Source organism: Oncorhynchus masou, chromosome 15 (assembly GCF_036934945.1).
Source record: "Oncorhynchus masou masou isolate Uvic2021 chromosome 15, UVic_Omas_1.1, whole genome shotgun sequence".
NCBI lineage: Eukaryota > Metazoa > Chordata > Actinopteri > Salmoniformes > Salmonidae > Oncorhynchus > Oncorhynchus masou.
This window is the reverse complement of record NC_088226.1, coordinates 13,351,867-13,379,404: the sequence shown is the minus strand read 5'-3', so window position 1 is coordinate 13,379,404 and position 27,538 is coordinate 13,351,867. Positions and strand designations below refer to the sequence as shown.

The following is a 27,538-nucleotide window of genomic DNA, read 5'->3' as shown; positions in this document are numbered from 1 at the left end:
CACATTATTCCATTTCTGTTAGTCACATGTCTGTGGAACAGTTTGTCTCAGTTGTTGAATCTTGTTGTGTAAATATTTGTGTGAACATATGTTATGTTTGCTGAAAATAAATGCAGTTGACAGTGAGAGGGCGTCTCTTTTTTTGCTGAGTTTGTCTCTCCTTTGGTTCTATCCCTAGGCGTTATTGTTTCTGTTCCAGTGTTCATGTCTGTTCGCTACTCGTGTTTCTGATTTTGTTCTATGTTCATTCAGTTATTAAATACACTCCCTGAACTTGCTTCCCAACTCCCAGCGTACGCGTTACACATATGAAAAAATGTAACATACAGTATCATATTCTAAATTGTGTTGGATTTACATACAGAATAATACAACATGCTGTGAGAGGGGGTTGTGTGAATCTACATCACACCTTTTAGAATGGAGATTGGAGAACCAAACACAGCAGGGCTAGACTCATTCTGTTCTTGAAAACCAGACCAACGTTGTAGGCTATAAAGTAGGCAAACATCTTAATTGTTGAGGGGATTTTAAAAATGGCACTGTCATGTAGCAACAGCTAACAGCTAACAGCTAATATGCATCAACAGCAAGCAGAGCTACTATGCCCCAATAATTGCCACATCCATATGGTCTACAAGGTGACAGCTGCTCCTTCAGTCAGGAAGAGATGAGTGAAGAGAGAGGCCTGCCTATGTTAGTCAAATGAAGGGAACGTAGCCCTGGTGACAAAAATGCAAGCTTTGCAACTTTTTTCAGGTGGACGCGAAGCAGCGAGACTCCCCTGAAGTCTGCCAGTGCAGCGCCAGGATGATGCACAAAGAGTCATCACTGTGAACATGACACAAAATGTCAAATAGACCAGGCTCAGCAGAATTGTTAAGCGCTCTCCTGCGGGACGCTCAGACTGAGGACGAAGATAACATGAAAGGAGAGTTCTTCGTGGAGGTTTCACCTTATCAAGCACACCTCAGCAGGGTGTCCTTGAGTCCCTCTACCTGGGGTTTCACTTTCAGATAGCAGGTCTAGCAGGGAAAAAAACTCCTTGTTGTTTGAAAGGGAAAGGGTCCAGCTCTGATGTAAATAAATAAAAACATAGGGTACAAAGGCGTATGGTGTGAGATTATCCCCATCATTCAATTCACAACGATTGTACATCGCCCCCTAAGAAAGGTCGGCGAAAACGTAAACAACATCAATGGAGAAGTCAACATACAAGTGTAAGCAAAAACGAATGCAAATAAGTTACATGACGCCACAAACACGTCTTGTAAAGAGTAAATATGTTTTTGTTTATCTTTTGAAAATTGCAGAAATAAAACATTTTCCTTCTTCAGAAGTTCCAGCTAGGCAGGCTAACTAAAGTTAGCTAATTAGTTTGCTAGCTATCATTACAGTAGGCGTATATATTAATATTTATTTATTTAATATAAGTAGACATGCACTCATCATTGACTCTAGTGCATATAATAAAGCACCCACAAGCTACCGGTGGCTAAAAACACAATCATCGGGGGATTGAGGGACGAATTTCCAGCCAAGGGTTGTCCATTTAAGAATCATTCCTTCCTCCCTCACCCCTTGCCCAGCAAGTGTATACTCCTCAGACGTCATGAAACGTTATCAGAAGTGTCCACTTAATTTGAGAGCTGAGGTAATAGGGTGTGACTTTTAAGTGTTTGGACAGTGACCCTAGGCTACTTTCCCTTTCCCTGACACAAGAGGAGCATTCGAGGTTACCTTCTAAACATTGTGGTGTAGTGCGGCCTAAACCGAAAACAATATACTATGCTGGTTCAATATTATTGTGCCTACCTTAACACACAAAATGAACTATTTTCCGAACTTTCAGTGGGAAAACGGGTAAACCCACCGTTGCACCTGCGTCTCTATAGCATTTCCCGCCCTTTGAATACAGGTAATTATCACAGTTTCCACTCCTTGTGCTCCGTGTCATATGCCAAAGAGCCTAGCCTTTCGGAAATGTCAATGTTCAATATGCAGTTGGACAATGAGTGGAAACAAACTGATACCCAGACAAGAATTCATATTCCGAAGATGGAATATGCCATTGCCATACCTTCAGTTTAGACACATCCAAAATATTTTTTAGCACAATCATGATTGTGTTTACAAATGTAAAAACCAATGCACACAGGCTCAATATGGCTGATCTCAGATCTGCACTTAGAAGCGACAGGACCTGCAGCGTCATTTCATTCTTTAGTGGCAGTGCGCATGTGCGAAATTTAGAGAGGGACGCTTGAGAAACTGCAGACGATACCAATGCTTATAATTAACAGCTTTCAATAAAGGTTAGTATTGAAGTTAATGGCAAACGGATCCAAACAGGTACACGGTGAGAAATATTTCACCACTATTTAGAAAATCTATCGGTATCTGACTATTTTTTTCGAACAAGCGTAGCTATAGCAGCAGCCTGACATCGATGTGTTAGTGCGGCCTCGGAATATCCTAGTTCTGCTTGCCGATATGAAATGCCACAGCAGCAGGGCGAGACTTTGGCTCTTCAGCCTGCATTAGCCCAGTAGAAGGTTATCTAACCCAAAACAAGTCTGAGATTCTGGTTGTTGTAATGGAGAGCTTGGTCAAAGTTGTCGAATTAAAACTTGGTCAAAATGTTCTTGTACTTTCATTATGCTGTATGTTGACTTAATGCTAGCGATATATGCTTGAGAATACTATTTGAAAATGTTTATTTTGCAATAGAATAATCATTTGCCGTAATGTTTACTTTTCTCAATGTGTTACTTATGTCTTTTTTTGTTTCAGGACAGAAAGAAAACCATGTCAACTCAGCCTCTCATCAGATCAAAGCAGACAGAGAAATCAATCAATGGAATATCCACACAGGTTGTTTGCACAGAATTCAGTAACTACATATTTATAGTTCTCACACAGTATGGAAAGATTGGCACTTTAGTATCAGTCACACCTGACTCCAGATCAGGTGATATCAGCACTCCCATGTTCACCACCAAAGTATTGCTGGGAAAAGAAGAGGTAAGCAGCTAGACACCACTGGATTTTTTCATAATATTAGTAGCATTGTATTACTGTAATTGACTTCTATGAGTATGTATGTGGCTGCCCACAGTCTTCCTCACACACGGTCTTGTTTTATTTCTCTCTGCAGGCTTTGACACACGTCTGTGCCAAAAACTTGGCAACATTTGTGTCACAAGAGGCAGGCAACAGGCCTGTTCTACTGGGGTTGGCACTGAAGGACAGTTCCATAGAAGCAATAAAGGCCATGAAAGATGTAATCAAAAGTTGTCAAGTCTGGTAACTACTGGTACAGGGAAGGAGCAACAGAATAGCCTACCTGGAAAGACAATTTCGGAAAAGGCTTCATACACTGAACACGTTTTTTCCTCAATGTTTTTGCATCCTTTAAAAACGTATTTTGTTATCTGTTGTTACGTCTAAGCTTGATGTGGAAATAAATACCATATAAATGGGAAGTTTATGCATTATAAATGCCTATGGAATTTTGTGGATTGAGTGGAAGCCAATGGCCACAAACCTATTCTGTTTGAGACAACCATCTCAATTTTAAAGCCACACTCTGAACACAAATATAAATAAAGGAGCGACTGCATCTCATTCCCATGAAATTCCCATGCATAATAGTATTTGATTGATTGCTGTGATATAAAAGTTTGGGGTTACATAGAAATGTCCTTGTTTTTGAAAGAAAATGTTGTTTAAGACTGGTATTTTTGCGGGTACTATATAATGAAGCTGCCAGTCGAGGACTTGTGAGGTGTCTGTTTCTCAAACTAGACACTCTAATGTACTTATCTTCTTGCTCAGTTGTGTACCGGGGCCTTCCACTTCTCTTTCTATTCTGGTTAGAGCCAGTTTGCGCTGTTCTGTGAAGGGAGTAGTACACAGCATTTTACCAGATCTTCAGTTTCTTGGCAATTTCTCGCATGGAATAGCCTTCATGTCTCAGAACAAGAATAGACTGACTAATTTTAGAAGAAAGCTCTTTGTTGCTGCCCATTTTGAGCCTGTAATCGAACCCACAAATGCTGATGCTCCAGATACTCAACTAGTCTAAAGATGGCCAGTTTTATTGCTTCTTTGATCAGAACAGCATTTTTCAGCTGTGCTAACATAATTGCAAAAGTGTTTTTAAAATAAACTTCCATTAGGTAACACAACGTTGCCATTGGAACACAGGAGTGATGGTTGCTGATAATGGGCCTCTGTACGCCTATGTAGATATTCCATAAAAAGTCTGCCATTTCCAGCTACAATAGTAATTTACAACGTTAACGATGTCTACACTGTATTTCTGATCAATTTAATGGTATTTTAATGGACAAAAATGTTGCTTTTCTTTCAAAAACAAGGACATTTCTCAGTGACTGCAAACTTTTGAACGGTAGTGTGTGTGTGTGTATATATTTACAGTGGGGAGAAGAAGTATTTGACACACTGCCGATTTTGCAGGTTTTCCTATTTACAAAGCATGTATAGGTCTGTAATTTTTATCATAGGTACACTTCAACTGTGAGAGACGGAATCTAAAACAAAAATCCAGAAAATCACATTGTATGATTTAAGTAATTCATTTGCATTTTATTTCATAACATGTATTTGATACATCAGAACAGCAGAACTTAATATTTGGTACAGAAACCTTTGTTTGCAATTACAGAGATCATACGTTTCCTGTAGTTCTTGACCAGATTTACACACTGCAGCAGGGATTTTGGCCCACTCCTCCATACAGACCTTCTCCAGATCCTTCAGGTTTCGGGGCTGTCGCTGGGCAATATGGACTTTCAGCTCTCTCCAAAGATTTTCTATTGGCTTCAGGTCTGGAGACTGGCTAGACCACTCCAGGACCTTGAGATGCTTATTATGGAGCCACTCCTTAGTTGCCCTGGCTGTGTGTTTCGGGTCATTGTCATGCTGGAAGACTCAGCCACCACCCATCTTCAATGCTCTTACTGAGGGAAGGAGGTTGTTGGCCAAGATCTCGCGATACATGGCCTCATCCATCCTCCCCTCAATACGGTGCAGTCGTCCTGTCCCCTTTGCAGAAAAGCATCCCCAAAGAATGATGTTTCCACCTCCATGCTTCACAGTTGGGGTGGGGTTGTACTCATCCTCCTTCCTCCAAACACGGCGAGTGGAGTTTAGACCAAAAATATCTATTTTTGTCTCCTCAGACCACATGACCTTCTCCCATTCCTCCTCTGGATCATTCAAATGGTCATTGGCAAACTTTAGATGGGCCTGGACATGTGCTGGCTTGAGCAGGGGGACCTTGCGTGCGCTGCAGGATTTTTATCCATGACGGCGTAGTGTGTTACTAATGGTTTTCTTTGAGACTGTGGTCCCAGCTCTCTTCAGGTCATTGACCAGGTCCTGCTGTGTAGTTCTGGGCTGATCCCTCACCTTCCTCATGATCGTTATGCCCCACGAGGTGAGATCCTGCATGGAGCCCCAGATCGAGGGTGATTGACCGTCATCTTGAACTTCTTCCATTTTCTAATAATTGCGCCAACAGTTTTTGCCTTCTCACCAAGCTGCTTGCCTATTGTCCTGTAGCCCATCCAAGCCTTGTGCAGGTCTACAATTTTACCCCTGATGTCCTTACACAGCTCCATGGTTTTGGCCATTGTGGAGAGGTTGGAGTCTGTTTGAGTGTGTGGACAGCTGTCTTCTATACAGGTAACGAGTTCAAACGGGTGCAGTTAATACAGGTAATGAGTGGAGAACAGGAGGGCTTCTTAAAGAAAAACTAACAGGTCTGTGAGAGCCGGAATTCTTACTGGTTGGTAGGTGATCAAATACTTTGCAATAAAATTAAAATGAATTACTTAATCATACAATATGATTTTCTGGATTTTTGTTTTCGGTTCCGTCTCTCACAGTTGAAGTGTACCTATGATAAAAATTACAGACCTCTACATGCTTTGCTGTAGAATCAAGTCCACCCACAAAAGTCCAGCAAGCGTCAGGACCGTCTCCTAAAGTTGATTCAGCTGTGGGATCGGGGCTCCACCAGTACAGAGCTTGCTCAGGAATGGCAGCAGGCAGGTGTGAGTGCATCTGCATGCACAGTGAGGCGAAGACTTTTGGAGGATGGCCTGGTGTCAAGAAGGGCAGCAAAGGAGCCACTTCTCTCCAGGAAAAACATCAGGGACAGACTGATATTCTGCAAAAGGTACAGGGATTGGACTGCTGAGGACTGGGGTAATGTAATTTTCTCTGATGAATCGCCTTTCCGATTGTTTGGGGCATCTGGAAAAAAGCTTGTCCGGAGAAGACAAGGTGAGCGCTACCATCCGTCCTGTGTCATGCCAACAGTAAAGCATCCTGAGGCCATTCATGTGTGGGGTTGCTTCTCAGCCAAGGGAGTGGGCTCACTCACAGTTTTGCCTAAGAACACAGCCATGAATAAAGAATGGTACCAACACATCCTCCGAGAGCAACTTCTCCCAACCATCCAGGAACAGTTTGTTGACGAACAATGCCTTTTCCAGCATGATGGAGCACCTTGCCAAAAGGCAAAAGTGACAACAAAGTGGCTCGGGGAACAAAACATTGATATTTTGGGACCATGGCCAGGAAACTCCCCAGACCTTAATCTCATTGAGAACTTGTGGTCAATCCTCAAGAGGTGAGTGGACAAACAAAAAAACACATTCTGACAAACTCCAAGCATTGATTATGTAAGAATGGGCAGACATCAGTCAGGATGTGGCCCAGAAGTTAATTGACGGCATGCCAGGGCGGATTGCAGAGGTCTTGAAAAAGAAAGGTCAACACTGCAAATATTGACTCTGCATCAACTTCATGTAATTGTCAATAAAAGCCATTGACACCTATGAAATGCTTGAAATTATACTGCAGTATTCCATAGTAACATCTGACAAAAATATCTAAAGACACTGAAGCAGCAAACTTTGTGGAAATTACTATTTGTGTCATTCTCAACTTTTGGCCACTACTACACTCAATTTATATTTCGTAGCATTGTCTTTAAATTGTTTAACTTGGGTCAAACATTTTGGGTAGCCTTCCACAAGCTTCCCACAATAAGTTGAGTGAATTCTGGCCCATTCCTCCTGACAAAGCTGGTGTAACGGAGTCAGCTTTGTAGGCCTCCTTGCTCGCACATGCTGTTTCAGTTCTGCCCATCAATTTTCTATGGGATTGAGGTCAGGGTTTTGTGATTGCCACTCCAATACTTTGACTTTGTTGTCCCTAAGCCATTTTGCCACAACTTTGGAAGTATGCTTGGGGACAACTTTGGAAGTATGCTTTGGAAGACCCATTTGCGACCAAACTTTAACTTCCTGACTGATGTCTTGACATGTTGCTTCAATATATCCACATAATTTTCCTGTCCTCATGATGCCATCTATTTTGTTAAGTGCACTAGTCCCTCCTGCAGCAAAGCACCCCCACAACATGATGCTGCCACCCCTGTGCTTCACGGTTGGGATGGTGTTCTTCGGCTTGCAAGCGTCCCCCTTTTTCCTCCAAACATAACGGTCATTATGGCCAAACAGTTGTATTTTTGTTTCATCAGACCAGAGGACATTTCTCCAAAAAGTATCTTTGTCCCCATGTGCAGTTGCAAACTGTAGTCTGGCTTTTATGGCGGTTTTGGAGCAGTGGCTTCATCCTTGCTGAGCGGTCTTTCAGGTTATGTCAATATAGGACTCGTTTTACTAGGAGTAAAACGTGTCTCCTTCCTGAGCGGTATGACGGCTGCGTGGTCCCATGGTGTTTATACTTGCATACTATTGTTTGTACAGATGAACATGGTACCTTCAGGCGTTTGGAAATTGTTCCCAAGGATGAATCAGACTTGTGGAGGTCTACAATTTGTTTTCTGAGGTCTTGGCTGATTTCTTTTGATTTTCCCATGATGTCAAGCAAAGAGGCACTGAGTTTGAAGGTAGGCCTTGAAATACATCCACAGGTACACCTCCAATTGACTCAAATGATGTCAATTGGCCTATCAGAAGCTTCTAAAGCCATGACATCATTTTCTGGAATTCTCCAAGCTGTTTAAAGGCACAGTCAACTTTGTGTATGTAAACTTCTGACCCACTGGAATTGTGATACATTGAATTATAAGTGATATAATCTGTCTGTAAACAATTGTTGGAAAAATGACTTGTGTCATGCACAAAGTAGATGTCCTAACTGACTTGCCAAAACTAGTTTGTGGAGTGGTTGAAAACGAGTTTTAATGACTCCAACCTAAGTGTATGTAAACCTCCGACTTCAACTGCATGTAAATAGAACAACAATATAAACACAACACTCAACAATTTCAAAAGATTTTACTGAGTTACAGTTAATATAGGGAAATCAGTCAATTGAAATAAATTCATTGGGCTCTCATCTATGGATTTCATATATGACTGGGCAGGAATACAGCCGTGTTTGGGCCTGGTTGGGCATTAGTTTTCCCCCACAAAATGGCTTTATTACAGGCAACAGCTCTGGTGGACATTCCTGCTGTCAACATGCCAATTGCACACTCCCTCAACTTGAGACATCTGTTGCATTGTGTTGTGTGCACATTTTAAAGTGGCCTTTTTATTGTCCCCAGCACAAGGTACACCTGTGTAATGATCATGCTGTTTAATCAGCTTCTTGATATGTCACACTTTGGCAAAGGAGAAATGCTCAATAACAGGGTTGTGCCCAAAATTTAAGAGATATAAGCTTTTTGTGGGTATTGAGCATTTCAAGACTTTTTTTCGTCAGCTCCTTAAACATGGTAACAACACCTTACATGTTGCGTTTATATATTATTTCAGTGTAAAGTGTTGGTCCCGTGTTTCATGAGCTGAAATAAAAAAAAATTAATCCAAGAGAATTTGGCAGTATGTCCAACTGGCTTCAACCACAGACACATGTATCCACAAAGTTCTCACTTATTGCACACACACGACTGGATGGACATGCAAAGAGTGTATATTCTACTTGGCCTATGGTTATGTCACATGACGATGACCGCTTCTACGTCCATGTTCCACCTGAGTGTTTACCTGGGGTGTATTCATGAGTCTGGCAACGGAAACCGTTTACCGTGTAAGAACCAAACGGAAGCAAACAGCGAAAGGACGGAAATTGGGAGGGACCTATCTGAATCTGTCCAATTGAAACTCGTTATCGTTGCAAAACATTTTCATTTGGCTTAAACGGTTTCTGTTGCGACGAAACGTTTTGAAACAGAAACAGCGCAATTAATAAATCGCTGATGTTGCAGTTTATTGAGAAGGGGCAATAGTCCAGAGAGTTTATATTCGGTATTATCTGTGTCGCTTTTATTAGAAAATTAATTAAAACATAGGCCTACATCCTTCTTTATTCGAATAACCTACACTGACTGAGTCATTTCAACCTTCACCGGCTCTGTGGACTTCGAACTCCCATTACACCTGTCTTCACAACAAGGAAGTATTGAATCCTTCGTTCGTACCTTTTGAAAGGAAGCCATTTCTCAGCAAGCTCACTGGTAATGGTATTTGATAACATCAGCTAAATCATCTTTATATCTATTAATTGTTCCATTCCAAATGTATTTTTGAGAAAGGTCACGATTTATACCTACCCGTTCTATTTGAAGTTTATTTCGCTCAAAGTGGATACTCCAGTAACGTTAGGTTAACGCCATCGAATCTACAGACAGCTAAGGTAAACCTCAGTATTTTACCTATGTAGCCTACATATAACTAAGTAATTACAAATATTTGTTTGGACATAGGCGTGTAGGCTATGACTTGCCCATGCAACAGGTTTCTCAGACAGATTATTAAGGTTACGGTTGTTTTTTTCTTGATAATTCACATCGGCCTATCACAGGGATCATCAACTACTGTAGATTCAGCCGAGGGACGATTTTTTTCTTGAGCGGGTGGTCATGGGCGGGTGTTGTGCCGAAAATTCCCCCTCTGTCAGAACACCGGAACATAATTATAAATAATTTTTAGATACCACATTGACCGCAAGAAGCCTAAAACATAATCATTTCAACCCTTGTCCACATTTGTATACGATCAAATATATCTCTCTATTATGCGTGGAACATTTTGGAACAGAGTTCCCAAATGAAAATCACATGGAGCTGATCTGCTAGTGTTTTTATGGTATGTTATACTGCAGTTGTGATCTTATAGTTTTTGTTATGTTATTAAGAAGTTAACAGCTCATAGAACCTACGCTTTTTCATAAACCAGCAGCTGATTGTCATGCAAATGTTTAGGACATTTAAAATATGATTTCCTATATGTATGTAGCCTAGACAGTGATGTAAAAAGACTTTAAAGTACAATTTAAGTAGTGTTTTTGGTGGGTGCCTTCTGGTTTACTTAATAGAAGGAATTTGAAATTATTTATACTTTGACTTTTACTTAAGTACTATTTTACTGGGTGACTTTCACTCTTACTTGAGTCATTTTCTATTGAAGTATATTTACTTTTACTCAAGTATGATAATTGCATACTTTTTCCACAATTGAGCCTAGAGCAGGGTTCCCCAACTGGCAGCCACTGGCCAAATAATTTATTTGGCCCCCCACCGTTTCTGTGTTTCTATCTGTGATCTCTAACACCACCGCCAGCATGGGGCACTCTGTTCACAACATTGACACCAGCAAACCACTCGTCCACACAACGCCATACACGCTGTTTGCCATCTGCCCGGTACACCTGGATTCATCCATGTAGAGCACGCTTCTCCAGCGTGCCAGTGGCCATCAAAGGTGAGCATTTGCCATCAAAGGTGAGCATTTGCCAACTGCAGGCAGGTCAAGACCCTGGTGAGGACGACGAGCATGCAGGTGAGCTTCCCTGAGACGGTTTCTGACAGTTTCTGCATCAATTCTTCAGTTATGCAAACCCACAATTTCATCAGCTGTCCTGACAATTCCATAGATGAAGAAGCTGGATGCAGAGACGCTGGACTGGCGTGGTTACACGTGTTCTGCGTTTTTGAGGCCAAATTCTTTAATAAAACAATGTTGGAGTTGGCTTATGGTAGAAAAATGAACATTACATTCTCTGGCAACAGCTCTAGTAGACATTTCTGCAGTCAGCATGCCAACTGCACGCTCCCTCAACTTGAGACATCTGTGGAATTGTTTTGTGTGACAACTACATTTTGTGGCTTTTTATTGTCCCCAGCACAAGGTGCACCTGTGTTTTGCTGTTGAATTAGCTTCTTGATATGCCACACCTGTCAGGTGGATGGATTATCTTGTCAAAGGAGAAATGCTCACTAACAGGGATGGAAACAAATATGCACACAATTTTAGAGAAATAAGCTTTTTGTGTGTATGGAAATTTTGGGGGGATCTTTTATTTCAGCTCATGAAACATCGGGCCAACACTTTACATGTTGCATTTATATTTATATATATAGTACCAGTCAAAAGTTTGGATGCCTACTCATTCAAGGTTCTTTTTTTTACATTGTAGAATAATAGTGAAGATATTAACTATGAAATAACACATATGGAATCATGTAGTAAACAAAAGTGTTAAACAAATCAAAATATTTTTTAGATTCTTCAAAGTAGCCACCCTTTGCCTTGATGAGAGCTTTGCACACTCTTGGCATTGTTTCAACCAGCTTCATGAGGCAGTCACCTGGAATGCATTTCAATGAACAGGTGTGCCTTGTTAAAAGTTAATTTGTGGAATTTCTTTCCTTCTTAATGCATTTGAGCCAATCAGTTGTGTTGTTACTAGGTAGGGGTGGTATACAGAAGATAGCTCTATTTGGTAAAATACCAAGTCCATATTATGGCAAGAAGAGCTCAAATGAGTAAAGAGAAATGCCAGTCCATCATTACTTTAAGACATGGTCAGTCAATCTGGAAAATTTCAAAAATGTTGAATGTTTATTCAAGTGCGATGATTAAACTGGCTCTCATGAGGACCGCCACAGGAAAGGAAGACCCAGAGTTACCTCTGCTGCAGAGGATAAGTTCATTAGAGTTACCAGCCTCAGAAATTGCAGCCCAAATAAATGCTTCCCAGAGTTCAAGTAACAGACCCCTGACTCAGACTGTATTCTCAGTACTTTAAGTAAATGTGTGCCTCAACACAATCCTGTCTCGGAGCGCTATGGACAGTTCCTTCGACCTCATGGCTTGGTTTTTGCTCTGACGTGCACTGTCATCTGTGGGACCTTATATAGACAGTTGTGTGCCTTTTCCAAATCATGTCCAATCAATTGAATTTACCACAGCTGGGCTGGAGGATGATCAATGGAATCAGGATGCACCTGAGTTCAACCCTGGGGCGGCAGGGTAGCCTAGTGGTTAGAGGGTTGGACTAGTAACCGGAAGGTTGCAAGTTCAAACCCCTGAGCTGACAAGGTACAAATCTGTCCTTCTGCCCCTGTACAGGCAATTAACCCACTGTTCCTAGGCATTGAAAATAAGAATGTGTTCTTAAATGACTTGCCTAGTTAAATAAAGGTTAAAAAATAATTATAGTCTCATAGGAAATAGTCTGAATACTCACGTAAATAAGGAATTTCAGTTTTATTTTTTATACATTTGCAAACATAAAAAAAAATGTTTTCACTTTGTCATTATGGGGTATTGTGTGTAGATTGATGATTGTTATATTTTTTTTAATCCATTTTGGAATACGGCTGTAACGTAACAAAATGTGGAAAAAGGAGAGGGTCTGAATACTTTCTGAATGCACTGTGTATATATAGTTTTTTTTTGGGGGGGGGACATAAGACTGTAGAAACACCTGCAAATCAGCTCCAAGTGATATGTGATCATTTTCAAATGTTAGCAAGGTTTGAAATGATTTATGTTTTAGTCAAATATTGTATCTGTTTAGGCTTCTTGCGGTTAATTTGAAGTCTAGAAATGATTTGTCATTATGTTCTGACCCCCTGACTATCCACTCAAGAAAAATTGGCCCGCGGCTGAATGTATTTGACTATCCCTGGCCTAAAGCTTCCTCATTTACCCAAACAACACTTTTTATTGTTTCAGATGAACAGCACCTCAGAGGAGATGGCGATGACCTCGGAGGTCCCCCAAAATGAGTCTCTCATACGTTTCGCGTCTCCAGTTCTTAACAAGTCAGACATATCCAACATGACAATAATTCAAACAGGGAATGGGACTATTGTGGCACACGATATCTTCTTGAATACGACTGCTGCTCAAGCTCTGTCGGGGATCTTTGTCTGGTCAGCACTGCTCCTCACTTGCCACCAGGTAGGTTACATTTTTATCAGTTTTCTGCCTCTGTACTCGTTTTGATGTGAATCTAGTGAACAAAATCAGTGGCAAGTTAAAAGCATGGCTCCAGGCGTTGTCAGTATCACTCAGCTTTTAGGCAAACAAATGCAAATATGTAATGGGAGCTAGGAAGGTGTTGTGGGTTGCCTACACCCTTACCAGAGGGCGAAGACTCCAGCCAGACAATACATTTTGTTTTGTGTTTTTCACTTCTACATTTGATCCAGTATCAGGTGTTGACCAGACCTACTTTCTCCTCGGCGTCTCCATCATTGAGAGGCAAGGCTGAGTGTGAAAGTTAATTAGCTCCTATCTGTAAAGTGACGGTTTGTACATAGTGTGTCATTGTTTCTTAATTGTTACTAGGTGATCCATTAGTGTTGCTGTTTGCGGGCACTTCCGTTGACCGTGACTACCACTGATAACAACACAATGCAAACAGAGCCGTCATCGATCAAATGGCTGGGCAGGGCAGTTATATAACTTTAACCATGTATAATAAGGCCTATCCATGATTATATTCACATTCATTGTAGGCTTACTGAAGGGTGTTTTTTCTTCAGTTATTGCTATTTACTCAGTCTCTTGCTGTAATCTTTCAGTGGAGACGATGGTGATACTGATCACCAGACTGCGGTTTCATCAACTCCAGAGAGGGTGGACATTTGAATGGCATGCATTATCAGCAGAGATGTGCAGGTGTTGTCGAGGTCACATTTCCAGCGACGTAATAAAAGGAGAGGATCACGTTTTGCGAGTTGCAATCAGCGAAGGACCCGTGTGTTTTATGCTGCTCAGCATTGGGGAGCGAGGCGTCTCTTCTCATATTGTGCTGATGAACCGATAAACCTGAGTGCTGCTGAGAATGGGTCCATCCAACCTTTAGCGGCTGTATAGACAGGAAGCCCCCAGGGAGTCCCACTGTGTTGGCTCTGGTTGGAGATTTAGATGATCACGATATTTCTAGATAGGAATATGATGGTATTATTGTCCCCAGGGTTTATGTGCTGACCTTTTCTATACGCTGGTTGCAACATTTCTGATACGTTTCACATTATCATCAGCTCATACTTTATTACTGAAAATACATCAATCAGAAGTAGGCATACCTCTGGTATAGCGAGCATACCCTTTTTTTTTACTAGATTTAACATGTCTTATAAAATTGAAGTTGTTCATAAAAGGAGTTATACAATTTTTTAATTAGATGTGTTTTTTTCACAACACGCAAAAAATACTGTCAATTTGGCATTCCATGGAGTCTCCCGTTCCGTCCATCTGTTTTAGTTTTGGAGTACTTTGTTTTCCCATCCACTCCCCATCGAAGCAGGCCAGATATGAACATATGTGGCCCGTGAGTTAGTTGCAGGGTTGCATGAGGCAAGCACGCAAGGAGATTAAAAACAGACTTCCCAACAGGATTGTTGGCTGATTCTGGTGTATCATCAGATTTTCCTCCATAAGACTGTCTCTGGAGAGTTCTCCTCCTCTCCCAATTCTGCATACTAACACTGTATGCTGGTCGATGCTGATCTTTGATATCCCAGTCTGCTCACTGTGGTCCAAAGCACCAGGTGTTACAGTGCTATGCAGTGTTACTGATGTTCTCTGACACACTACACTGTTCAGACCTCCCACTTCCCGGGGCAGCTTGTCAGGGAGAGAGGAGGGTCTGTCTGGGTGTTCTGTATAGAGCTGTCAGGCTCAGTGTGCGCCCCTCTCACTTTCTCACGGACACTGCTTGGTATAAACGCGAGACACTCCACACACTTTCTCATTCCAACATGGACGTTTGGTGTGTCACAGCTGTCAGTGCCAGGGGCTGGCTGGGGAGTGATATGAGGTAGAGTTATACGCCTTTCACAGACCAACTGAAATTAGCTGGGGGATGGACTTGGGTTACTGCTCAACTAAGGAAGACGGGTATTGAGTCTGAGTCAGGCTAGAGCAGAGTCATTACCCAGGGCACAGCTCTGTCTGTCTGCCTGTCAGCTCAGCATTATGGAGCCTGGAGGACCGCAGTCTTTCCACCAGCCATTCAGGGGAAATGGAGGGCATCAGTCTGCAGCCTGCTTCACTTCTCAGGAGAGCCCCATGCATCACGCCCTGGCATTGGCCAGCCTCTAATGTGCCACCTCTAATGGCCATTTAATCATGTTGCATGAGTCTGTGTAAGTGGACCTGAAGTCAAGAAATGCCATGGTGCACCACTTGAAATGGATCAAACTGCAATACTCAACTCTGACCATTGCTTTTAGTTTCCTTTGGCATTTGCCCCTGAAAATATGTAGTTGATTATGTGCTTCACAAACTGAATTATGTAATGGATGCTCTGAACTTTCCTTCACCCCATGGCCTTGACTCCAATTCTGAAAAATGTTGGCTCCTAGAATAGGGAATCATGCTACACCATTTAGCATTCACATACTGCATTATGTTTTTTAAATGATTCAGTGAAATTGAAGAGTTCAATCAAATTCAACCGTCTGAGACACAAGTTTTGAAGCTGTGCACCCCTCTACTTCTTTCTGTTCTCCCTCCCAAGTGTAAAAACGTCTGTCTAACACATCTCTAGGAGAGTTGATCCTATAACACAGACGTTCACTTTTCAGTCAAGCGTTTGCCTTGATCAGCAGAAATTCATCCCGCTCACCTTGTTACCCCAATTATGCAGTGTTATCATTCTGGGTTTTCATTTTTAACCTCCTCTATCTTTTTCTTACCTCTCGACCCCAAACCTACAGACACGGTCCTTTTTTATATATTTTAGTCAATGCTGTAATGCTGTCCTTCTAAAGCCTGTTGGGCCCTGTGTGATAGCCAAATCATGCCTTGAGAGGGTTCCAAGGAAGTGCCGTTTATTCATAAGAACCCATCTCTGAAGCACTGGCCCCCTAATACTGCTCGTCAGGTTTAGCTCAATTATTCACAATGGTTGGTCTAGGGGCTGAAACTGGGATTTGAATACCTCAATGCATTTTTGCCTAGTCAGTGCTCTTGTTATTTTAATAACTATTTTTGTTTTGTTTCTATGTTCCTTTTCCAGATCTACACACACCTGAGGTCCTACACGGTCCCTAACGAGCAGCGCTACATCATTCGCATTCTTTTCATCGTGCCAATCTATGCGTTCGACTCCTGGCTCAGCCTGCTCTTCATCAGCAACGACCAGTACTATGTCTACTTTGACTCCGTCCGAGACTGTTATGAAGGTACGGTAAACCAACCACCCCACCCTTCTCCTCCCTTTCGCTGTTGCCTCATATCTCAGCCAGTGCCTTGACGGCGGTTTACTCTATAAGCACCTGTACAGGCGGCAGTAGTCAGACACCGGGCGAGTTCTGTCTGGCCAGTAATGACATTTAGAGCTATTATGAGTTCTGAAAAAAAAACATTTTATGGCTAGAAGGATTGAAGTTAAAACGGACTGGCCCAACCTGTTTTTCCTCACCTGTCAGTGCCGCCCTATGGGCAGAGAGGTCTTATTGTTCGTGGTGTTCTGTTTCCAGGGCGTGTAGACTTTCAGACCTGTCTTTTTTCCTCTTAGGCTTAGTGGTTTTTGTATTCTATTTTTTTGCAAAAGGTGGAAAAGGGATGTACTTTAGTTGAGATCATTCTAATCCAAACTAAACTAGTTAAGAGTTGTTTTTAATTCAACCATAAAGGAAATGTCCATCTTCCTCATATCTTCCGCTATTCTTCACATTGAATTATTAATGTCTCACGAATTTTCCTCTGAAAAGCCTTTCTTTAATAGTCATTATATACCGAAGCAATAAGAAAAGACTGTAGTACTTTAACAATGGCAGAGGTGAATCACATGCAGAATTGTTTAAGTGTCATTTGATACGGCAGGGTAGCCTAGTGGTTAGAGCGTTGGACTAGTAACCGGAAGGTTGCAAGTTCCAACCCCCGAGCTGACAAGGTACAAATCTGTCGTTCTGCCCCTGAACAGGCAGTTAACCCACTGTTCCAAGGTCGTCATTGAAAATAAGAATTTGTTCTTAACTGACTTGCCTGGTTAAATAAAGGTAAAAAAAATAAAAAAAATATGGACAAAACTATTAGTATTTCACATACATTATTGACCAGATGAATTTAGTGTTTGAGACAAGTTTATGATTGGTGGTGGAGATTGCTCTCTAAAATCAGCATCTGAAAGCAGGGTAACTGTTGCATTGCATTGAGTCAGCATGGCCAGGGCTAAAGCACTGTGTGAAACTCTGTGCCCTGATACTTGAGAGTGTAACTTGCATTTGCTTTTTTTTAAACCTCTTCTGAAATGGCAACCAAGGATTTGAAGGACAGAGACCCATCCCAAGCCTCTTAGTGGTGGGGAGAAAACATTGATTGGTAAAAAATATGATTATTGTAAAGTGAAACCCTCTCACCAAAGTATAATTTCAGTTTCCACAGCTTCTAAATTAGGACGTAAGATCTCTACAGTGCTATCATCACAATCTGGGCCACAATATTACCTGTAGCGCAGAATGCTCACAGATTGACAAATTATCTTTAAAATCCATGTTTATGAGGAATGATTTATATAGACAGAACATGAATATTTACTGAGATTAGCTGGAATCGGTAGCCCTTTACACTCGTACCCATATACGGGTTGAAATGGCAGATTTGGGCACCAATAAACGGCCATAATTGGAAGGCATTGGCTGTGCAGTAACATGCTAACATGGGTTCCGACATCCATGCTGAACGTGAGCACCCAGGCGGTGTCACTCCCATCCCTCCCGCGAATTGGACGACTTTAGCAAATGTTTTGTTGTCTGAGTGAGGGAAGTGCAGTAAATTAAGAGAACTATGTATTTTGAAATATGAGAAGTTGAGGATTATAATAAACACTGCTTTGATGTCATACAAGCAGGCCAAACACCCATCCAAATGTGCACTTCACATTTTCATAGCATAAAACTCATGTCCTATACAGTGTTGACGTTTATGATCAATCACTATGTTTAATGTACATGTTGAGATGATGACACACCCAGGGTTATTGTGAACAGAACGAGCCTATGTTTGTCTATGGTGACGAAAACTCCCCTGTGGCACACGCACCTGAATGCAGTCATGACTCCTTTCTATGCACAACAATTATGATCTGTTTTCCTGTATTGCATTGTGAAATCCTAACACTGTAAGATGATATTTTATAACTTAGCTAGTCATGTTGGCAAAAGAACAGGCTTTCAAATGATGCCCACCTGACCCAGATTGTGATTTGTAATGGTCAGTTTTTGGATTGCGTAAACGACAACAGTAATTGAGTGATGGCAGGGTTGTGTTCCAAACAAAATAACTAAAAGTATGCTTGCTCTAATTCCTCAACGGAACAGCTAGGAGAGCGAAAAGCACATTTACAGTGGAAGACTCTTCTTTTAGTCATAAACGTGCGTTGAAATGACTTGTGCACACTTTGGAGAGGTGTGTAGCCACCTCTCACTCAAACCCTTGTCATTTTTTTTTCTTATGTTGCGCCTACCCCACATTTTCCAGGGAATATTCTCATCATGTTACTGAATGTATCAAGAGTATTTTCTGATTTCGGAATCAACAGATGCGGTGAAAAGTACAGTAAATGTAAAATGCACATAAAATCAACAGTGTCATCTTTTGGATTCAGCGTCGTTATGTGAACTGTTGTGTCCTCACCTTTTGGTGTAATAATTTCCCCTTTATCTCTAAACTGTTCCCTTTTTAATTGCTACCATGGTTATGCATTTCATATTTCTCCTGAAAGAAATGTAGCCCTATCCATGTAGGCTAATTCCCACCAGTGTAAAGAGTTAATGGTGAAACAGCCACATCTGTTTGTTTGTGATATTACAACATCATTGAACGTGCGGAAGAGCACAATATCTACTGCAAAAATGTTTTACCATGCTGCACGGCGCTCCTCTGCTCAGCAACAAAAACAATAGCTGTGGTGGTGGAGCGGCCAGTGGTTCTGTTTCCCTCTACTACGGATTCCACTTTCAAACGGACTGACCCGTGACGTTGAATTGTTGTTTTTGAAAATGACCCCCACTTGCAAAGCCTAGAATCAGTGTTGTAAACAACATTCCATCATAATGTACAGGAATGTATGTAAGTGACTTTGTCCCTTCTCTCCGTGACAGCATTTGTGATTTACAACTTCCTGAGCCTGTCCTTTGAGTACCTCGGGGGAGAGAGTGCCATCATGTCCGAGATCCGAGGGAAGTCCATTGAGTGAGTGCTCCCAGTCCCATCCCCCATACCATGGTCTCATACTACACGCTATGCAAGTAGCTTTCATAAAACCCACCCAGAATGTTGTGGATTTTTCAGTTCATATTGCAAGTCTTGCAGTCACCCATGGTCAGTCTGTCATTTCCTCGAATGAACTTCTTGATCTTGTTTTAAGGTAGTCTGACTTCAAGGATAATGCTGTCTTGTATTTTGGACACTAGAATGATGTCTTTAAATCTCGTACACATTCAAAGGATACATTTGTGACCACACATGTTCTATCATTCCCAGGTCGAGCTGTATGTATGGTACCTGCTGCTTAAGTGGAATAAGCTACTCTATTGGCTTTTTACGATTCTGTAAACAGGTGAGTTTCCATCTCCCTCCCTGCTTGGGTGATGAAAGCACTCTGAAAATATGGAAATAAGAAATTGTGATTTGTTATTTTAATGTCACCTCATTGAACTTTAAAAAAAAAAGCAAGATCGCTCCTCTATTGCGAAATGACAGCCATTATAATTGGCTGTCCACTTTTTAGAAGATAAGGTTGACTGGTTAAAAAGGAAAATGAAAGCAATCTGAGAACAGGTAAAAGCAGCTCTGTAATAAGCACAGATAAATAACATGAGCTGTCAGCTTGAGACTGTCCCCATAGTGTCTTGGGGATGCAGTCTGTGCTCTGAGTCTTACCCTGATGGCAATTGGATCTGAAAGGTATGTCCTCAGAACAGTGAATAGATGTCCAGAAAATGGAGCTGATTAACACTTGGCATGTTCTGGCTGGACTCCTACGTGGGGTGGTTTCAAAGCACAACCTTGCTGTTCTCTTCCCTCCGGTAGCAGAGTTGAAAGGGATAGAACTATATCTGCTCTGTGAGACGACAAGTTGGAGGGAATGGGATCAATAACTGCATTTAGAGATTACTCCGGGTTTCAAGAGGAGGACCTCTAATCCAAAAGCACCAGCCTGTCCTAAAGTTGCTATATCATTTCCCATTTAAAGGTCTGCAGGTAGCCCCAGTAAGGAAAACTACTGACCCTTGAAACTCAATCACATGCCCCTTAGTGTACTTTAACATTACTTCAGACAGTACATTGTTTTGGCATAATGTCAATACATGCATATGTTTGAGATTTTTAACATGTTATATCATACATTGCAAATTGATAGACACACAATTTCCACAAAATGTTCATTCATTTCATAGATTACTCAGTGTTTGAAGACGTACAGTTGGCTACCTTTCAAACCCAATAACCAGCATGAAGTAGTTGTCACCTGCATCGTTCCTGGTTTTGTTTCTGTGTTCAATGCATGTCACATTCTGTATTGATGTCATGCAGGCCACTCTTCAGTTCTGTGTCGTCAAACCCATCATGGCCGTCATCACCATCCTCCTGCAGGCCTTTGGCAAATATCATGATGGAGACTTTAAGTGAGCACAACCTTTCATTCCATTTCACCCATTCAACTTCCCTTCGCATGCTCGCACTACTCATTGTGGTTTTTTCTGCTATTTACATTTCACATGAATCTATTAGACATTGATATTTACTATATGAGTATTCCATTTGGATGGAAATTCAGAAACTGAATGTACATAGGTCCCTACTAACGTCTGTATTGATCCTGTTCCCATCTGCAGTGTGAATGGAGGATACCTCTACATCACCATCATCTACAACATCTCTGTCAGCCTGGCCCTGTACGCGCTCTTCCTCTTCTTCTTCGCTACCAGTGACCTGCTGAGGCCTTATGAACCCGTGCTCAAATTCCTCACCATCAAATCTGTCATCTTCCTGTCCTTCTGGCAGGGTGCGTTGGTCCCTTACCTTGACTTAATATCAACAGATTCAAACCCTGATGGGGTTGGAAAAGTCTACAAAATACATTGTAATTGATACATTAGACTGGAGTAGCACGTGAAGGTGTTGTCTTTTTGTCGTTTAGGTATGTTGCTGGCCATCCTGGAGCGCTGTGGGGTCATCCCTAACGCCCTGTTTATCGACGGCCAGGAGGTGGGGGCCGGCACTGTGGCAGCAGGCTGGCAGAACTTCATCACCTGCATCGAGATGTTCTTCGCTGCTATCGCCCTGCGCTACGCCTTCACCTGCACCGTGTACCAGGAGAAGAAGAACGATCTACCAGGGACACACGGTAACTGCACTTCAACACGTCCGTAAAGAGGGGAGGTATCTGTTGGAGCTGATGAAATGGTCATCAGGAGGGCTGGGAATTGCCGGACACGATATTACCACCATACTTGGGTGCCGATACGATATGTATTGCAATTCTCACAATTCTGTATGTATTGCGATTCGATACAGTGATTTCTTTGCAATTCAATGTTCCAAACATATGGCTCCTCATATGTCTGCTGCAGAATTCCCCTTAAGTGTTCAATTGGGTTGCGATCTGGTGACCCCACACACACACTTTAAACCCCTTATGCTCCTCTGAGACCCCTTTTTCAAAGTCACCGAGCCATGGTAGACAAAATAATGGGATGTTAATTTATTAATTATCTCAGGAACCACACCTGTGTGGAAGCAGCTGCTTTCAATATACTTTGTATCCCCCATTTACTCAAGTGTTTCCTTAATTTTGGAAGTTACCTGTAGGTGACAATGCAGTTTTCTGTCCCATTCCCTGGCTGTAAACAGGGAATGGGAAACGGGTCAGAGAGACATGGCAAGAGTGAACAGTGTGAACCAGGCAGGCCAGAGGTCAGCAGAGGAATGGTCTTCAGGGTGTTCATCATTACTCATGGCTCACAGGAAGGTTGCTAGCACAGCACACTAGAGAAAGAGCATTTCATAGCCACTATACGCCACTATACGCTTAATCGCAGGAACTAGCAGTACCGCTCTGACGTCAATAACTTTCACATGAGCAGAAGACAAATGGAGACCAAGGGAAAAGCCTTCTGCGGAGATATCAATCATCTCAGCTTGTTACCTCCTGCAACAGCAGTCCTGCTGAGGCCTTGGGCTATAGGAGACAGACGTGCAGAAAGAAACGGAATCGCTGAATGCTGATTAAGTGTGAAATGTTTCCACGTCCATTACATTTGACCGGTAAAAGTGTTCTCTTCATGTTGCCAAGTGATCAAAAGAACCTTGTGACAAAATGAATAGTGATTTCTCCCATGCTCGGCCTTCTTCGTGCTCCCGTACAAAATGTATTATTAATTTGCTGTAGTTGCTATTCATTTAAAACTAATGGTAATGTAGCTGCAGAAAGTTAAGCAGCAAATTAGATTTTTATTGTGGTCTAAACTTGTAAATGAAATGCAGCTGAAGCCAGACTATTCTCTGAGGAGTTTCCAAAAGTATGGTTTTGAAAGTTAATTTTCCCTCTCAAAGGGACGCATGGTGTTGGGGCTACATTTCTTATATGCCCCACTGAGTTGTTATTTTCTACCAAAGCACCAATTCAAAGGTCATAATTCAGTGCTATAGTATGTGACTGGACTGCATAAATATTACCTGAACCAGAAAGATTCCCATTAAGACGAGTCTAGCCTTTTGATATTGCTGCTGAGAGTTGTAGTCACAGCCCCATCCAACCCTCCCTGGGCTGCAAAGTGTCAGAAGGTCATTAATGTGTGGTGTTTTCAATGCCTGTGGAGATTTGTGAGGCTTATATACCTCCAGGCTGTCCTCCTCCAACCCTGACTGAGGCCAGCCCCAGCCCTAGTTGCAACACAGGCCAGCTGTGAGGAGAAGATCAGGAGAGCATGCCTAACCACTACTCTGACCCTGAAGCACAGCGGAACCCTCCGCCGTGCCACCTTCCCTCCAGAGACCTGGCCTAGACTGCACTGTCGCTGACCCTGAAACAGAAGGCTGCATTGGTTCTGTCTGCACCGGACTGCTCCCGGGACGTTGGATGAGACACCCTGGTATTATAGGGTCAAGTATCAGCCTGGCCCACAGCTGGAGGGGCTCAGTCAGGGAAGTGGCTGGGAAGGTAGACGGAGGAGAGGAAGCATCTTCCTCACTCCCACTAAATTGCTGCAGACCCCCTGTCATCTTTCTCTATGCTCTCATCCATCAACACAGAATAGAGGAACACTAACAAGAGGTCCTCATGTGGTGGAACACTGGGCACAAGGACTGAGCAGTCTTAAAACCAATGAGTTTGCATGAGTGAGATTCGTATCAACTGTGATTCTGGACGAGGGAGTTTTTCCTAATGAGTCTGTCAGCACCTTGTCTTCAAAAATGGATGAATTTAGTTTTCATAAGCGTAACTACTCTTGTATTTCTCATGTTGTATTTTGTATTTTCTATGGTTTGATATTCAGATCAAAGTTATGTCCTATAAACAAGTTTTAATGACCATGTCAAAATGTGTCTTCTGTACTTCTAGACAACATCGCCCCCATGCAGAGCATCTCCAGTGGTCTGAAGGAGACGATGAACCCTGGGGACATGGTCCAGGATGCCATCCACAACTTCTCCCCAGCCTACCAGCAGTACACCCAGCAGTCCACCCAGGAGGTGGTACAGCCCAGCCAGAACAACGGCAAGGCAGGCACAGGCGGCAGCAGCAAGAGCTCCAAGAAATCTGACAAAGTCCTGCTGATTATCTCTGATGATGAATTCTAAGGAGTCGCCCACCACCATGAGTGTCCATGTCTTTGTTTCCTCACCACACCCAGGACAACACTGGCACAGCATATCCCACTGTCAGACCTGGCATCTGTCTGTGTGGTTTATTTTCATCTTCTTTCATTTCATTTCTTAAGATGAACTCTTTACTTTAGTCCTGGTTTTAAAGTAACTGTCCAGTGTTTCTATGAAATATGATCTATATATAATTCATTACAAAATTTGTGAAAGTTTTCCTTCCAAAAATGTTTATGAATGCAGTTTTTCTGTGTTGGAATGGTGTCGGCGTACCCCAACAATAGAATGGTGAGATAAAAATATTAATGTGAGTAGATAGCTGATTGGCCAGCTGAGGAGGATGACATCATCTATGAAATAGCAAGAATGTTTTAAACGGTCTGTTTGAAATACAAGTTTGAGGTGAGGTTTTTGAAGTGTTTTTCTCCAGCTGATGCTTTCGACACAATATTATTTGGGTACGAGTTAACAGAGTATGAACTTTTAAAAGTGAGATTTTCACTGGACAGTTAATTTAATGAATAATTATTGCAGGAAAGATCAAGAATGGGACCGAAATGAAGATTTGAATAACCTTATGAGATGCCTTTTGTTTCTGCTAGTCATGATACTATGGGAAAATAGCCTGTCTGCTGAGCCGTTTCAGACATGGCAGGTAGTGATGCAATTTTTATTTTGGTCTTTTCCCTGATCCTGGTTCGGTCTCTATCGTAGCAGTGACTGAGCTCTTCACTGGCCGCTGAAGTATGTACTCCACTCTCTCTGATTCATGGGAGTTTCAAATAGGAGCTGATTAATGTACGACTTCAGGAGGGAACCCAGGAATAGTGCCCGTCATGGCTGCCTCTGACACTTCAAGGACCATCTCTTGCATTTGCGTGTTTGAAGTATTTGCTCAGCAGTCCTCTGTTGGGTCTCCTGACGAACTGAATTATTTTTTCAAAGACAACTGACTTTGGAGCAGGAACTTCAAACTCTAGACTTTGGCGCTTTGAAATCCTTTGTATCTAACATGCCACCGACAAATTGGAGGATAAGGCCGACTCCCACCAACTTGGAGGGTTGTGGTATTCTCATTAATTTTCTCAGCATGGATTTCAGTGTATAATTCAGCAGAGCTCTACAATGGTAACACACAAAAAAACATTTGCAGTATTGTTAATAGTTTGAGTAGAACCTTTATAGTTTCTGATGTTCGTATTATTGTTCCTTTCAATTCACTGAAGATAACATTTGTACAGCAATTGTTTGATTGGTTTAAATGTTAAATTATGCAGTGTACTTTGGTCTCGATGTTTAATTTTTAAGACATGTTTGCTGTTATGTTAACCTTAATGACAGTTTGATAAATTGCTATATTGTAAATAAGCTATGTAGTATTAACAATGTGTTTTCAGTGATTTCTGCAGATAAGTTTGATATTTCATGATATTTAAGTTGGTTTCATGTCATTAGAAAATATATATATTTTGTTTCTGTTTGTGGCAAATTGTGATAGAGGGACACCATCTACCCTATCATTTTGAACTGTGTTTAAGTTAGGGAAATTATGTGCAATGTAATCACTTTTTCCATACCCTCATGTGCCAATTATTGCTGGCTTACTGGGAAAGCAGAAACAGATGTAGAGTTGGATATAAAGTGATCACTGAGATGTAGTGTAACTATAGTGTCTATTACTGAATTCTGGTTTATTTGGTTGTGTCACATTTTTGCACTCAGGTAAAATAAACGATTAAAGAGATGTTCCGGGACTCTTGCAATATTTTTTTCAACCTCCCGTTTTGGCCTGGATGTGTCAATGTGTAGTTTATATATGCAAATATGCAAGAAAAAAAGGAATGTCTGCCACTCAGGTCAATCTGACGAAGATCCAACTCTGATTGAAACTTTGTCTTTATTGTGCATCTGATTAAATCACCATGGGAGCATACCAGAGTTGCACACATTCCTTTGTCTTTGGTATGTTCTTCTGTCCTGCACCTGATAAGTTGGATGTGCATATCTATTTTTTTCTATATTTTACATATTCACAATGTATACTGAACAAAAATATAAACAACATGTAACAATTTCAAAGATTTGACTGAGTTACAGTTCATATAAGGTAATCAATCAATTGAAATAAATATATTAGGCCCTAATCCATGAATTTCACATGACTGGGCAGGGGTGCAGCCAGGTCCAGCCAATCAAAATGAGTTTTTCCCCCACCGAAGGGCTTTATTACAGACAGAAATACTCCTCAGCACCCGTACCTCTGGGTGTGACGGTCCGAGGTTGTGGCTGTGAGGCGAGTTGGACGCACTGCTAAATTCTCTAAAATGACACTGGAGGCAGTTTATGGTAAAGACATGAACATTCAATTCTCTGGTAGACATTCCTGCAGTAAGCATGCCAATTGCACGCTCCCTCACAACTTGAGACATATGTGGCATTGTGTTGTGTGCAAAACTGCACATTTTAAAGTGGCCTTTTGTTGTCCCTAGCACAAGGTGCACCTGTGTAATGATCATGCTGTTTAATCAGCTTCTTGATATTATCCACACCTGTCAGGTCGATGGATTATCTTGGCAAAGGATAAATGCTCACTAACAGGGATGTAAACAAATTTGTGCACCAAATTTGAGAGAATTAAGCTTTTTGTGCTGCCGCCTGTGCCTGCCTTGCCGAAACTCATGGAACATGGGACTAACATTTTACATGTTGCATTTGGAAAGTATTCAGACCCCTTGACTTTTTCCTAATTTTGTTAAATTACAGCTTTATTTTTAAATGGATTAAATTGTTTTTTTCTCTCACCAATCTACACACAATAGACCATCATGGCAAAGCAAAAACAGCTGGTGTTTTTTATACAAAACAAATGAACAAAATATCAAATTTACATAAGTATTCAAACCCTTTTCAGTACTTTATTGAAGCAACTTTTGAAGCGATTACAGCCTTGCTTCTTCTTGGGTATGACGCAACAAGCTTGGCACACCTGTATTTGGGGTGTTTCTCACATTCTTCTCTACAGATCCTCTCAAGCTCTGTCAGGTTGGAAGGGGAGCTTTGCTGCACAGCTATTTTCAGGTCTCTCCAGGGATATTAGATCGGGTTCAAGTCTGGGCCACTCAAGGACATTCAGAGACTTGTCCCGAAGCCACTCTTGCATTGTCTTGGCCTTGTGCTTAGGGTTGTTGCCCTAATGGAAGGCAAACCTTTGCCACAGTCTGAGGTCCTGAGCGCTCGGGAGCAGGTTTTCATCATGGATCTCTCTGTACTTTGCTCCGTTCATCTTTCCCTCGATCAATTCTAGTATCCAGTCCCTGCCACTGAAAAACATCCCCACAGCAGGAAGCTGCCACCACCATGCTTCACCGTAGGGGTGGTGCCAGGTTTCCTCCAGA

General features: G+C 41.8%; 2 protein-coding genes across 12 annotated transcripts; both read left to right on the top strand.

Annotated features, from left to right (window-relative positions):
• The first annotated feature begins 2,234 nt into the window (after window positions 1-2,234).
• On the top strand, window positions 2,235-3,501 carry LOC135555678 (proteasome assembly chaperone 3-like). 4 transcript variants are annotated; one of them, XM_064988333.1, is made up of 3 exons: window positions 2,235-2,315; window positions 2,794-3,024; window positions 3,158-3,501. In XM_064988333.1, the coding sequence occupies exons 2-3, from the start codon at window positions 2,809-2,811 to the stop codon at window positions 3,308-3,310; spliced, it is 369 nt and encodes a 122-aa protein (XP_064844405.1). In that variant the 5' UTR covers window positions 2,235-2,315; window positions 2,794-2,808; the 3' UTR covers window positions 3,311-3,501. The 4 variants fall into 4 exon arrangements, with proteins under 4 accessions (XP_064844405.1, XP_064844404.1, XP_064844406.1 ...); XM_064988332.1 differs by having other exon boundaries at window positions 2,235-2,352; XM_064988334.1 differs by having other exon boundaries at window positions 2,235-2,359.
• Window positions 3,502-9,194: 5,693 nt separating this feature from the next.
• LOC135555676 (transmembrane protein 184B-like) lies at window positions 9,195-25,887 on the top strand. 8 transcript variants are annotated; one of them, XM_064988328.1, is made up of 11 exons: window positions 9,195-9,526; window positions 9,638-9,705; window positions 10,632-10,772; window positions 13,032-13,259; window positions 16,330-16,495; window positions 19,418-19,508; window positions 19,800-19,875; window positions 20,853-20,944; window positions 21,155-21,324; window positions 21,460-21,666; window positions 23,884-25,887. In XM_064988328.1, exons 4-11 carry the CDS (start codon window positions 13,032-13,034, stop codon window positions 24,120-24,122), a joined length of 1,269 nt encoding a protein of 422 aa, XP_064844400.1. In that variant the 5' UTR covers window positions 9,195-9,526; window positions 9,638-9,705; window positions 10,632-10,772; the 3' UTR covers window positions 24,123-25,887. The 8 variants fall into 8 exon arrangements, with proteins under 8 accessions (XP_064844400.1, XP_064844402.1, XP_064844399.1 ...); XM_064988330.1 differs by lacking the exon at window positions 9,638-9,705; XM_064988327.1 differs by lacking the exon at window positions 10,632-10,772.
• Window positions 25,888-27,538: the final 1,651 nt, after the last annotated feature.

What these genes read in the sequence shown, in the direction of transcription:
- LOC135555678 (XM_064988332.1), top strand. Translation starts at nt 2,332, where the DNA reads ATGGCAAACGGATCCAAACAG. An exon ending in TGGCAAACGGATCCAAACAG is followed by an intron (nt 2,353 to 2,793) that starts GTACACGGTGAG and finishes TTTTTGTTTCAG; the next exon opens with GACAGAAAGAAAACCATGTC. An exon ending in TATTGCTGGGAAAAGAAGAG is followed by an intron (nt 3,025 to 3,157) that starts GTAAGCAGCTAG and finishes TTCTCTCTGCAG; the next exon opens with GCTTTGACACACGTCTGTGC.
- LOC135555676 (XM_064988323.1), top strand. An exon ending in CGTCCGAGACTGTTATGAAG is followed by an intron (nt 16,496 to 19,417) that starts GTACGGTAAACC and finishes TCTCCGTGACAG; the next exon opens with CATTTGTGATTTACAACTTC. An exon ending in CTTCCTGTCCTTCTGGCAGG is followed by an intron (nt 21,325 to 21,459) that starts GTGCGTTGGTCC and finishes TTTGTCGTTTAG; the next exon opens with GTATGTTGCTGGCCATCCTG.